At 46.9% G+C, this 14,802-nt stretch overlaps 1 protein-coding gene across 1 annotated transcript in view; it reads left to right on the plus strand.

Moving 5' to 3' along the window:
* LOC311103074 (actin-histidine N-methyltransferase-like) overlaps positions 1–14,802 on the plus strand; it is a 63,153-nt gene that overhangs the window by 27,044 nt on the left and 21,307 nt on the right. The window contains exons 7-8 of the mRNA XM_084144601.1: positions 10,398–10,456; positions 13,855–13,969. Coding sequence (XP_084000727.1) covers positions 10,398–10,456; positions 13,855–13,969 — 174 coding nt within the window. The remainder of the gene's footprint in view (positions 1–10,397; positions 10,457–13,854; positions 13,970–14,802) is intronic.

Below are 14,802 nucleotides of genomic sequence, written 5' to 3' on the forward strand. Positions count from 1 at the left end.
ATAGCTATTTAGTTTGAAAGGTCCAGTGTATCTGTAGGCAGCTGTACCTTCAGTGAGGAAGATGGAGAGACAATGTGATTACAGTTTATTATGAAATAGAAGAAACACAAGACAGAAATTGTGATGCAAATCTCTCTCTCCAGTATGCTAATTTGAAGTTATTAACTGACATGTTGAAATTCCTTTGATCAAAACCAATGAAGACTAGGGTTGTGTCCCAAATGGCACTCTCTTCCCTATATAGTGCATTCGAACCATAGGGCTGTTGTCAAAAGTAGTGCACTATGTAGGGAGTAGGGTGCCATTTGGGTCACAAGCTAGACCACTCTCTTTTAGGTTTTCTAGTCTCTTTGTTATCAAAGAAGGAGCAATACAAATAATCTGTTTCTCCAAATTATTTTCACATTCTTTAGTTGGGATGCTTTGTGTCTGTGACTCTGTCATCAAATAACTGTCCATTAGGGAAGAGAAAATAACATTTACTGTCAAGATAAGACATTAAATATGAAATATTCATGATGGCAATAGTTAATGTTTGTCATTGTCTCTTGGCTGATCTGGGCTGGTGTGTGTTGACATGTTTTTGATTAAATGTTAGTTAGTTCTCAGTTGAAGTTAGGTGGCTAATAAACTAAATGGTTTATTAATAGTCCTCGCCAGTACCTATTCATCTGACCATATTTAAGGCATGTGTCATTTTAAACATATTTTCAATGTTCTTCACATACTCCACGAAAGTAAACGTGTCTGTAAGATATACTTTTATTTTTGTCAGTGATCATAAACTTCACTTGCTAATTACTCATTAGTAATCAAATACAAACCTTGAATCGAGAACTTGAGTACTCAAGTACTTGCGCCCATCCCTACTATCCAGGTGAAGCATTTTAGTTGCTTTTGTCCCCTCAAGCTTTGCTTTTGTACAATTGACTGAATGAAGCAGAATAGTGAATCATAAAGTGGCTGCTACTTGACAGAAATGAGCTGTTTTGTGGCCTTGACAGACAGCAGGTGGCCTGTCTCTGAAAAGACAGTACCATCAATGCCCACTAGATGGTGGTAGAGGCTTATAGGTGATATGAAGGTAATACAGTTCTTAGGTGTTTGTTACCATGTAATAATACTGCTAACATTACATCATTATTAATACTTATATACTGGGTGGTTCGAGCCCTGAATGCTGATTGGCTGACAGGCGTGGTATATCATGGGTATGACAAAACACGTATTTTTACTGCTCTAATTACGTTGGTAACCAGTTTATAATAGCAATAAGGTACTCCACGATGCGTCGTGCATAAAAACAGTCCGTAGCCGTGGTATATTGGCCATATACCACACCCACTCGTGCTTTATTGCTTAAAGACTAAATAAGCAACCATAAGGAAACAAACAACTGAAAACAAACAAGACATTTTTAATAGGTGTAGTAATGGTATTAGAATAGAAGATGAGTGGTGGTTCCAGCAGCATCACTAATATTCCACTGTGTTCTAATGAAGATGTGTTGGAAGCCTCATGGCCGTGGTGTTCTAATGGTAACACTAGAAGGTGGAGATGACTCCTTCTCTCTTTAGAGGGCGTGATTGTGAAAGGTGTGTGTCCTGTGCATATTTCCCCTCTTCTTCACTACATCTCCCTTCACCCCATCCCCCTCTCCACGCTCCCTCTGTCATTCTTTTGTCATCTTCCCCTCACCTCTTCGCTCTTTCTCTCTCTCCTTTTGCTCTCCTCTACTTCTCCCCCCCCCCACTCATCCCTCCACTCTGTCCCTCTGTTCTAACCCCCCCCCCCCTTCCCTCACTCATCCCTCCACTCTGTCCCTCTATTCTAACCCCCCCCCTTCCCTCACTCATCCCTCCACTCTGTCCCTCTGTTCTAACCCCCCCTTCCCTCACTCATCCCTCCACTCTGTCCCTCTGTTCTAACCCCCCCCCCCTTCCCTCACTCATCCCTCCACTCTGTCCCTCTATTCTAACCCCCCCCTTCCCTCACTCATCCCTCCACTCTGTCCCTCTGTTCTAACCCCCCCCCCCTTCCCTCACTCATCCCTCCACTCTGTCCCTCTATTCTAACCCCCCCCCCCTTCCCTCACTCATCCCTCCACTCTGTCCCTCTGTTCTAACCCCCCCCCCCTTCCCTCACTCATCCCTCCACTCTGTCCCTCTATTCTAACCCCCCCCCCTTCCCTCACTCATCCCTCCACTCTGTCCCTCTGTTCTAACCCCCCCCCCCCCTTCCCTCACTCATCCCTCCACTCTGTCCCTCTGTTCTAACCCCCCCCCCTTCCCTCACTCATCCCTCCACTCTGTCCCTCTGTTCTAACCCCCCCCCCCTTCCCTCACTCATCCCTCCACTCTGTCCCTCTGTTCTAACCCCCCCCCCCTTCCCTCACTCATCCCTCCACTCTGTCCCTCTGTTCTAACCCCCCCCCCTTCCCTCACTCATCCCTCCACTCTGTCCCTCTGTTCTAACCCCCCCCCCTTCCCTCACTCATCCCTCCACTCTGTCCCTCTGTTCTAACCCCCCCCCCTTCCCTCACTCATCCCTCCACTCTGTCCCTCTGTTCTAACCCCCCCTTCCCTCACTCATCCCCCTCTCGTGTCCTCTGCTCAGGTTGGGGGCTGGTGTCAGTGTAATGACTACTGTCAATGTCAGCCACTCTCTCTCGCTCTCATCCATCCCTCTCTCTCTCTTTTCCAAGGCGGGTGGCTGCAGATGACCGGGCTGGGAAATTAGCTTGTCGCATTGGCTTTGAATTGAATTGACCTGATTGTACCTTCTGTACATGTTGAGTGGCTGGGAGACTGACAAAAACACGACCCTCTATGCTCTCCCTCACTCTCCCTCGCTCTCCAGCCCCCCCCCCCCCCCCCCCCCCCCCACACACACACACACAGACACACACACACAGTCCTCTTGTGTTAAAATTGGGTAGTCAGTCAGTGAGTTTAGTGCGTGTCTCCCTCCTATAGATATTCACCCCCCCCCCCCCCCCCCCCCCCCCCCAACAGGCCATCTGAAGCATAACCGAGTGAGTGCCTCTACCTTCCAGTGGGACTGTGTGAGTTTGTAATTGTCTGAGTTTGTGTGTGTGTGTATCCAGAGGCCGTATGTGTGGACCTCCATAAGGTGACCTCAGTATGCAGCGAGCGTATGCAAAGTAAAAGTAACCTTGGAGTGTGTGTGTTTGTGACGCGTGGTGTGATGAGAAAAAGTTTAGTGTCCCAGTGGTGTCGTTTTCCTTCCCTTTCCTCTGAGGAGCTCCAGGTATCTGTCCATCTGTCTAACCTTCCCTCGATCTCTGTCGAGCCAAATGAGGAAGACGGACCGCCCTAACATACTGTGTGTGGGATGCCTCTGTTTAGAATGCAACATGAAACGAAAAGGGTTTATTTACTTAAAAAAAAAAAAAAATGATCCGAACCTCTCAGAAAGACGGATGTAAATACAGAGGTTGGAGCAGAGCGCAGCCAGAGGGCTTCTCTTCTTCCTCTCCTGCTCCTCCATGTCTCGTCCACAGCCAGGTAGCAGGCAGGGCCCAGCCCAGGATCAGGCCTGGCTGCTGGGCTCCACGTCGACACGACACCCCTCCCCGCTAGGATCCATCCGCTAGGCTAGACTCTTATCTTTTAATGGCTGTCAGAGCAGAGCAGGACGAGGCTCAACGCTGCTCCTCCATCCCACTACCACTACCACTTCCACTTCTTCTCTGTCAAAACCAGGGGGAGGGAGGGAGGGAGGGAGGGAGGGAGGGAGGGAGGGAGGAGGCTCTACCTGGAGTATTATTCCATCCCCAGTCTTCCATATTTGGGGACAACCTGTCTACCCTTCATCTGAGTGGACCTATGTCAAAGAGTTAAAGTAGTAACGTATTGAACTACATGCATTTGAGTAGGTTGTGTCAGGTGAAACGTGTGTGGGGGTTGAGGGGGGTAGGTTAGGGTTGGCCCTGTGAGCGTAATTCTCTTCACTTTACTGTAGGGATGAATCCGTGTCACTGCCGGACTGTCTCTATTACACACACACACACACACACCAGACCCACCGGTTCCACACACAGACACACCGGTTCCACACACACAGACACACCGGTTCCACACACACAGACACACCGGTTCCACACACACAGACACACACCGGTTCCACACACACAGACACACACCGGTTCCACACACACAGACACACACCGGTTCCACACACACAGACACACCGGTTCCACACACACAGACACACCGGTTCCACACACACAGACACACCGGTTCCACACACACAGACACACACCGGTTCCACACACAGACACACACCGGTTCCACACACAGACACACACCGGTTCCACACACAGACACACACCGGTTCCACACACAGACACACACACACCGGTTCCACACACACACACACACACACACCGGTTCCACACACACACACACACACACACACACCGGTTCCACACACACACACACACACACACACCGGTTCCACACACACACACACACACACACACCGGTTCCACACACACACACACACACACACACCGGTTCCACACACACACACACACACACCGGTTCCACACACACACACACACACACACACACCGGTTCCACACACACACACACACCGGTTCCACACACACACACACACCGGTTCCACGCACACACACACCGGTTCCACACACACAGACACACCGGTTCCACACACACACAGACACACCGGTTCCACACACACACAGACACACCGGTTCCACACACAGACACACCGGTTCCACACACACACACACACACTGGTTCCACACACACATCGCTGCCACACCAGCCATCCACCCAGGGGGAGAAATACACTACCAGTCAAAAGTTTGGACACCTACTCATTCAAGGGTTTTTCTTTCTTTTTACAATTTTTTACAAAAACAATAGTAAACAAAAAAGTGTTAAACTAATCGAACAAAGTATATTTTATATTTGAGAATCTTCAAATAGCCACCATTTGCCTTGATGACAGCTTTGCACACTCTTCCAGCTTCACCTGGAATGCTTTTCCAACAGTCTTGAAGGTGTTCCCACATATGCTGAGCACTTGTTGACTGCTTTTCCTTCACTCTGCCGTCCGACTCATCCCAAACCATCTCAGTTGGGTTGAGGTCGGGGGATTGTGGAGGCCAGGTCATCTGATGCATCACTCTCCTTCTTGGTCAAATAGCCCTTACACAGCCTGGAGGTGTGTTGGGTCATTGTCCTGTTGAAAAACAAATGATAGTCCCACTAAGCCCAAACCAGATGGGATGGCGTATCGCTGTAGACTGTCGTAGTAGCCATGCTGGTTAAGTGTGCCTTGAATTCTAAATAAATCACAGACAGTGTCACCAGCTAAGCACCCCCACACCATAACACCACCTCCTCCATGCTTTACGGTGAGAAATACACATGCGGAGATCATCCGTTCACCCACACCGCGTCTCACAAAGACACGGCGGTTGGAACCAAAAATCTCAAATTTGGACTCCAGATCAAAGGACAAATTTCCACCGGTCTAATGTCCATTGCTCGTCTTTCTTGGCCCAAGCAGGTCTCCTCTTCTTATTGGTGTCCTTTAGTAGTGGTTTATTTGCAGCAATTCGTCCACGAAGGCCTGATTCACACAGTCTCCTCTGAACAGTTGATGTTGAGATGTGTCTGTGACTTGAGCTCTGTGAAGCATTTATTTGTGCTGCAATTTCTGAGGCTGGTAACTCTAATGAACTTATCCTCTACAGCAGAGGTAACTCTGGGTCTTCCATTCCTGTCGCGATCTTCATGAGAGCCAGTTTCATCATAGCAGTTGATGGTTTTTGCGACTGCACTTGAAGAAACTTTCAAAGTTCTTGAAATGTTCCGTATTGACTGACCTTCATGTCTTAAAGTAATGATGGACTGTCATTTCTCTTTGCTTATTTGAGCTGTTCTTGCCATAATATGGACTTGGTCTTTTACCAAATAGTGCTATCTTCTGTATACCCCCTACATTTACATTTTCTTCATTTAACAGTCGCTCTTATCCAGAGCGACTTACAAATTGGTGCATTCACCTTATGATAGCCAGTGGGACAACCACTTTACAATATATATATATATATTATTTATTTTCTTTGGGGTGGGGTAAGGGGGGGTAGAAAGATTGCTTTATCGTATCCCAGGTATTCCTTAAAGAGGTGGGGTTTCAAGTGTCTCCGGAAGGTGGTGAGTGACTCCGCTTTCCTGGCGTCGTGAGGGAGCTTGTTCCACCATTGGGGTGCCAGAGCAGCGAACAGTTTTGACTGGGCTGAGCGGGAACTGTGCTTCCGCAGAGGTAGGGGGGCCAGCAGGCCAGAGGTGGATGAACGCAATGCCCTCGTTTGGGTGTAGGGACTGATCAGAGCCTGAAGGTACAGAGGTGCCGTTCCCCTCACGGCTCCGTAGGCAAGCACCATGGTATTGTAGCAGATGCGAGCTTCAACTGGAAGCCAGTGGAGTGTGCGGAGGAGCGGGGTGACGTGAGAGAACTTGGGAAGGTTGAACACCAGACGGGCTGCGGCGTTCTGGATGAGTTGTAGGGGTTTAATGGCACAGGCAGGGAGCCCAGCCAACAGCGAGTTGCAGTAATCCAGACGGAAGATGACAAGTGCCTGGATTAGGACCTGTGCCGCTTCCTGTGTAAGGCAGGGTCGTACTCTGCGAATGTTGTAGAGCATGAACCTACAGGATCGGGTCACCGCCTTGATGTTAGCGGAGAACGACAGGGTGTTGTCCAGGGTCACGCCAAGGCTCTTTGCACTCTGGGAGGAGGACACAACAGAGTTGTCAACCGTGATGGCGAGATCACGGAACGGGCAGTCCTTCCCTGGGAGGAAGAGCAGCTCCGTCTTGCCGAGGTTCAGCTTGAGGTGGTGATCCGTCATCCACACTGATGTCTGCCAGACATGCAGAGATGTGATTCGCCACCTGGTTATCAGAAGGGGGAAAGGAGAAGATTAATTGTGTGTCGTCTGCGTAGCAATGATAGGAGAGGCCATGTGAGGATATGACAGAGCCAAGTGACTTGGTGTATAGCGAGAATAGGAGAGGGCCTAGAACTGAGCCCTGGGGGACACCAGTGGTGAGAGCACGTGGTGCGGAGACAGATTCTCGCCACGCCACCTGGTAGGAGCGACCTGTCAGGTAGGACGCAATCCAAGAGTGAGCCGCGCAGGAGATGCCCAACTCGGAGAGGGTGGAGAGGAGGATCTGATGGTTCACAGTATCAAAGGCAGCAGATAGGTCTAGAAGGACGAGAGCGGAGGAGAGAGAGTTAGCTTTAGCAGTGCGGAGAGCCTCCGTGACACAGAGAAGAGCAGTCTCAGTTGAATGACCAGTCTTGAAACCTGACTGGTTTGGATCAAGAAGGTCATTCTGAGAGAGATAGCAAGAGAGTTGGCTTAAGACGGCACGCTCAAGAGTTTTGGAGAGAAAAGAAAGAAGGGATACTGGTCTGTAGTTGTTGACATCGGAGGGATCGAGTGTAAGTTTTTTGAGAAGGGGTGCAACTCTCTCGCTCTCTTGAAGACGGAAGGGACATAGCCAGAGGTCAAGGATGAGTTGATGAGCGAGGTGAGGTAAGGGAGAAGGTCTCCGGAAATGGTCTGGAGAAGAGAGGGGGGGATAGGGTCAAGCGGGCAGGTTGTTGGGCGGCCGGCCGTCACAAGTCGCAAGATTTCATCTGGAGAAAGAAGTCAAAGCATAGGGTAGGGCAGTGTGAGCAGGACCAGCGGTGTCATTTGACTTAACAAACGAGGATCGGATGTCGTCAACCTTCTTTTCAAAATGGTTGACGAAGTCATCCACAGAGAGGGTGGAGGGGAGGGGGGGGGGCAAAGAGCTTCCTAGGGTTAGAGGCAGATGCTTGGAATTTAGAGTGGTAGAAAGTGGCTTTAGCAGCAGAAACAGAGGAAGAAGATGTAGAGAGGAGGGAGTGAAAAGATGCCAGGTCCGCAGGGAGTCTAGTTTTCCTCCATTTCCGCTCGGCTGCCCGGAGCCCTGTTCTGTGAGCTCGCAATGAGTCGTCAAGCCACGGAGCAGAAGGGGAGGACCGAGCCGGCCGGGAGGATAGGGGACATAGAGAGTCAAAGGATGCAGAAAGGGAGGAGAGGAGGGTTGAGGAGGCAGAATCAGGAGATTGGAGGGAGAAGGATTGAGCAGAGGGAAGAGATGATAGGATGGAAGAGGAGAGAGTAGCGGGAGAGAGAGAGCGAAGATTGTGACGGCGCATTACCATCTGAGTAGGGGCAGAGTGAGTAGTGTTGGAGGAGAGCGAGAGAGAAAAGGATACAAAGTAGTGGTCGGAGACTTGGAGGGGAGTTGCAGTGAGATTAGTAGAAGAACTGCATCTAGTAAAGATGAGGTCAAGCGTATTGTCTGCCTTGTGAGTAGGGGGGGACGGTGAGAGGGTGAGGTCAAAAGAGAAGAGGAGTGGAAAGAAGGAGGCAGAGAGAAATGAGTCAAAGGTAGACGTAGGGAGGTTAAAGTCACCCAGAACTGTGAGGGGTGAGCCATCCTCAGGAAAGGAACTTATCAAGGTGTCAAGCTCATTGATGAACTCTCCAAGGGAACCTGGAGGGCGATAAATGATAAGGATGTTAAGCTTGAATGGGCTAGTGACTGTGACAGCATGGGATTCAAATGAGGAGATAGACAGATGGGTCAGGGGAGAAAGAGAGAATGTCGACTTGGGAGAGATGAGGATTCCTGTGCCACCACCCCGCTGACCAGATGCTCTCGGGGTATGGTCAGACGAGGAGAGAGCAGTAGGAGTAGCAGTGTTTTCTGTGGTAATCCATGTTTCCGTCAGCGCCAAGAAGTCGAGGGACTGGAGGGTAGCATAGGCTGAGATGAACTCTGCCTTGTTGGCTGCAGAACGGCAGTTCCAGAGGCTGCCGGAGACCTGGAACTCCACGTGGGTCATGTGGGCAGGGACCACCAGGTTAGAGTGGCAGCAGCCACGCGGTGTGAGGCGTTTGTATAGCCTGTGCGGAGAGGAGAGAACAGGGATAGACAGACACATAGTTGACAGGCTACAGAAAATGGCTACAATAATGCAAAGGAGATTGGAATGAAATGAACTAAACATCTAGGAAAGCGAGAGAGCGGGGCCTCCCTCACTTACGTTTCACTGAAACACTCAAATATAGCCCTTGTCACAACACAACTGATTTGCTCAAATGCATTAAGAAGGAAAGAAATTCCACAAATTAACTTTTAACAATTGAAATGCATGCCTGCCTCATGAAGCTGGTTGAGAGTATGCAAAGCTGTCATCAAGGCTAAGGGTGGCTATTTGAAGAATCTCAAATAATATATATATTTTGATTTGTTTAACACTTTTTTTGGTTACTACATGATTCCATATGTGTCCAAACTTTTGACTGGTGCTGTATGTGACCACTCGCTTTTACTCTTACCTCCACAGCCCTTGCCAGATACGTCTCTGTGTGCTACTTTAAAGAGACAAATGCGTAAAGAACATTATCAGACAGACACATTAAGGACCAACCAGACACAGACACCATGAGGTGGTTATGTGTGTGTAAGAAAGAGAGGCTACATGTCTTACTATTGGTTCCTTCCTACTGAACTGGAGTCTATTTTAGCTGCAGCTCACTTTGCATGTTGGGGAGAAGAGAAAGGGCTTCAGGAAGCACAGTTGTTAGACCCTGGTGCTCTGCTCTCTCTTCTCTCTCTCTCCATCTCTACTTATCCACCTTTTCTCTTCCCTCTTCCCCCCCTCATCTCCCCCCACTTCTATCTCTTTCTAGCTGTGTATTGTACTAGTCCTCCCCCTCTCCCTCCACCTCTACCTCCTGCTAGGTTGTAAATGAGCCCTTGGAGGCGTCCAGTGTGTGGCTTAGATTTCTGTGGCACTGGTGGCGATCTGTCACCCAAATTGATGAAGCAGATTTATGACGGCTGCTGGGCACAACACATTAAGTTGACAGTGATGTATGGGGGGGCTAACGCCACCCTGATCCTAGCCTCGCACCACAGACGCTAATGCACACAGACGCTAATGCACACAAATGCTAACGCACACAAATGCACACAGACGCTAATGCACACAAATGCTAACGCACACAAATGCTAGCGCACACAAATGCTAACACACACAAACACTAACGAACACACACCACTAGCACACATATGGTAACATACACCAGTAGCACACACTGGTTTTAGGATGTGTTAGGCAGCAGCATGATGACATTTCATACACTGTTTGGGGTTTTTATCTTTCCCTCTCCCTCCTCACTCACTCCATTTCTCTCCATCTTTTCTACTTTCTCTCTCCATCTATCCCTTTCTTTCACTCCATCTCCTTCTTTCTCTTTTTCTCTCTTCTTCACCTTCAATCTCCAGGCTCATCCGACCACCAGTAAACTGCCCTTGAAGGACGCCTTTACGTTCGACGACTACAGGTTGGTGTGTGTGTGTGTGTGTGACGTGCGTGTGTAAGACAGTCAGAGAATGTAGAACAACTGGCAGCATCCGGGATGGCCTGTTGTTTTTCATTGTTCTGTCATTAGAGACAAATCATCTTTGAGGGAATAATTTATATCCACTCCTTTTATCTTCCCATTGTGTTGGATGTGATGCAAGCCTCCACTTCCGCCAGGCAATGCGTTGTGGGAATGAAGGGTCCGGGACAGCGTGCGTTGTCTTGTACCCGCGGTGCTGAGGCCTTCTGGAGGAACCTCCTTTAGCAGTTAGCCCAGTTTAAAATGTTTAGAATTCTCAGAAGACGACTTGACATCATTATAACAAGATCACAGATGTATATTTATTTGATGCCCTTGTCTTGAATTACTTAATAAAGATTATTAAGATCCTCCAGTGTTAACAATCACCTGCCTGTAACTAAAGGCTAGACTTTATCCACAACAGTGTTGTCTAGAACAGGCTTGTTCTCTATAACCTATTAGTTTTCTATACATCAACTATTACTAAAGCAAAGGTTATGATTGGGACTGGTAGTCATCATCGGTTGGCTTCAGAACAGGCGACCACACATTTCCTCAAGTTGCTACAGTCACTAGCTAGGTTTCCATCCAATTTGTGACAGATTTTCATGCAAATATTCTCAAATCTGCATGAAAACAATATGCACATTTTCCCACCAGAGATGTGTTTCCATCAAACTTACTTTTTGAGGATAAAAGGCTGTGCGTGATGACACAGTGCAGATAAAAATTACTTTTGCCGTTAAATTCCTATGTACCGAATAGAAAAATACAAGTTAAATGGGTTTCTATCGCATTCTACTGATGGTTCTGTCACAAAAACATTTGCGTTATTTACATTTTACATTTGAGTCATTTAGCAGACGCTGTTATCCAGAGCGACTTACAGTTAGTGAGTGCATACATAAAGAAATTATACTGGTCCCCCGTGGGAATCGAACCCACAACCCTGGCATTGCAAGCGCCATGCTCTACCAACTGAGCTACACGGGATGTTATATAGCACTCTGGTCTTCAAACATGTGCTCTAGCCAACAGCCTTTAGATACAGTGTGAGTAGGCTACCTACATGATGAGATTATTATGGGTAAGAGTGATATTATTTGTATTTGTCAAACGGCAGCCAAGCATCGATAATCATGTAACCAGAATAAGACCTTCGATATTTATTGGAAAGGAGCATCAAGCTCATCACCTTGTACATTCACCACTCTGTGAAGTTCCTCATAATTTACAGTATTTAATCTGTAACCTAATAAAGGGCATGCTTTCCGGAGTCGTGGTGGGAGGACCACACAACATATCATCGTGTGACTCCAACTTTACTTTGATATGATAGTTATTACAGTGGGGAAAAAAAGTATTTAGTCAGCCACCAATTGTGCAAGTTCTCCCACTTAAAAAGATGAGAGAGGCCTGTAATTTTCATCATAGGTACACGTCAACTATGACAGACAAATTTAGAATTTTTTTTCCAGAAAATCACATTGTAGGATTTTTAATGAATTTATTTGCAAATTATGGTGGAAAATAAGTATTTGGTCACCTACAAACATGCAAGATTTCTGGCTCTCACAGACCTGTAACTTCTTCTTTAAGAGGCTGCTCTGTCCTCCACTCGTTACCTGTATTAATGGCACCTGTTTGAACTTGTTATCAGTATAAAAGACACCTGTCCACAACCTCAAACAGTCACACTCCAAACTCCACTATGGCCAAGACCAAAGAGCTGTCAAAGGACACCAGAAACAAAATTGTAGACCTGCACCAGGCTGGGAAGACTGAATCTGCAATAGGTAAGCAGCTTGGTTTGAAGAAATCAACTGTGGGAGCAATTATTAGGAAATGGAAGACATACAAGACCACTGATAATCTCCCTCGATCTGGGGCTCCACGCAAGATCTCACCCCGTGGGGTCAAAATGATCACAAGAACGGTGAGCAAAAATCCCAGAACCACACGGGGGGACCTAGTGAATGACCTGCAGAGAGCTGGGACCAAAGTAACAAAGCCTACCATCAGTAACACACTACGCCGCCAGGGACTCAAATCCTGCAGTGCCAGACGTGTCCCCCTGCTTAAGCCAGTACATGTCCAGGCCTGTCTGAAGTTTGCTAGAGTGCATTTGGATGATCCAGAAGAGGATTGGGAGAATGTCATATGGTCAGATGAAACCAAAATAGAACTTTTTGGTAAAAACTCAACTCGTCGTGTTTGGAGGACAAAGAATGCTGAGTTGCATCCAAAGAACACCATACCTACTGTGAAGCATGGGGGTGGAAACATCATGCTTTGGGGCTGTTTTTCTGCAAAGGGACCAGGACGACTGATCCGTGTAAAGGAAAGAATGAATGGGGCCATGTATCTTTAGATTTTGAGTGAAAACCTCCTTCCATCAGCAAGTGCATTGAAGATTGAACGTGGCTGGGTCTTTCAGCATGACAATGATCCCAAACACACCGCCCGGGCAACGAAGGAGTGGCTTCATAAGAAGCATTTCAAGGTCCTGGAGTGGCCTAGCCAGTCTCCAGATCTCAACCCCATAGAAAATCTTTGGAGGGAGTTGAAAGTCTGTGTTGCCCAGCGACAGCCCCAAAACATCACTGCTCTAGAGGAGATCTGCATGGAGGAATGGGCCAAAATACCAGCAACAGTGTGTGAAAACCTTGTGAAGACTTACAGAAAACGTTTGACCTGTGTCATTGCCATCAAAGGGTATATAACAAAGTATTGAGAAACTTTTGTTATTGACCAAATACTTATTTTCCACCATAATTTGCAAATAAATTCATTAAAAATCCTACAATGTGATTTTCTGGATTTTTTTTTCTCATTTTGTCTGTCATAGTTGACGTGTACCTATGATGAAAATTACAGGCCTCTCTCATCTTTTTAAGTGGGAGAACTTGCACAATTGGTGGCTGACTAAATACTTTTTTTCCCCACTGTATATTACCGCCATTTCTCGCATTATTGATTTTACCGACACAAAAGATCCCACCATGTCGAACGAACAAATTGTCTGTCGGCATTTATCAAATTGTGACCGGCGTTTCATGTTTTCATCAGCCCGGTCGTGATTTTTTTCATGCGTCAGGTAATTCATCCGCACGAAATGTTTGGATGGAAACGCGGTTAGAAACAAGGTTTGCTATCTGATGTGGGTGAAGCCACTTGTCTTGGGGACCAGTAGTATTTCCCCAAAACATGAGGCTATAACTGGGGTCCTCAGTTTTCCCTGCTCAGGTCACGTGGTCTGGAAAAACACACGGCCCTTGTTATCATTGGCTAGTCCATGAAAAGTGAATCTTGTTGCTGATTGATGATTGGTTTACCGTGACCTTTGATCCCTATAGATGGGCGGTTTCCTCAGTGATGACCCGTCAGAACCAAATCCCTACGGAAGACGGTAGCCGTGTCACCCTCGCCCTCATCCCTCTCTGGGACATGTGTAACCATACCAACGGCCTGGTGAGTACTACAAACACGCTACTACATGCTTATTACATCACTATTACATGTCTAAAACATGCCTTTGCATGGCTAAAACATGCCTATTGCATGGCTAAAACATGGCTGAAGCATGCCTATTGCATGACTGAAGCATGCCTATAACACTACTGCACACTACCACCCTCATCCCACTATTTGAGAGGTTTTAAATTATTCTGAAAAAAATTATGTTAGGAATCTTCCAATCACAGTTTTTTCTTTAAAACAATCAACCCACACATGGTCAAGAACTCCGCTGTGGAGAATGCTAGATTTGAGAGAAACCACACAGTCTGTGTTTTCCTCAGTTGATTACGCTTATCTCATGGGCAAATGTTATTTATTTGAATAATTTTTCTTTGATTGTGTTTAGTGACTGATTTGTAACAGAGCATTAATATCCCCTCCTTTAGTATGCATGTTAACTGCATTTACTCTCCCCTTTTTTGTTGTTGTTGTAAAGACCTGATACGTAGCTGAAACAAGTCATTTAAAGACTAAAATGTCTTCCTGTGTACTCCCTTTGTGTTAGTTTAATAAAAATGGGTTACAACTTCCTCTGATATATTTCCACATTTTATTGGTCTTCTTTAGCTCCAGTTCCTTCAGTATGTTTTTATTCTCACTGGTGATGATTGTATGGGTTCATTCAATGTCCTTCATTTCTGCCCATTTGTGTAAAGCTCTCACTAACTCAGAATCTGGGAATTATATGGATTGATACGGTCCTTGATTATATATGCGAAACTAATACATTCATGTTTTGAAATACATTTGCTTTCTGATTTTGTTCGTTAGTCTCTTGAGATTGT

The sequence above is a fragment of the Coregonus lavaretus genome (assembly GCF_964263955.1).
Source record: "Coregonus lavaretus genome assembly, chromosome: 27".
NCBI lineage: Eukaryota > Metazoa > Chordata > Actinopteri > Salmoniformes > Salmonidae > Coregonus > Coregonus lavaretus.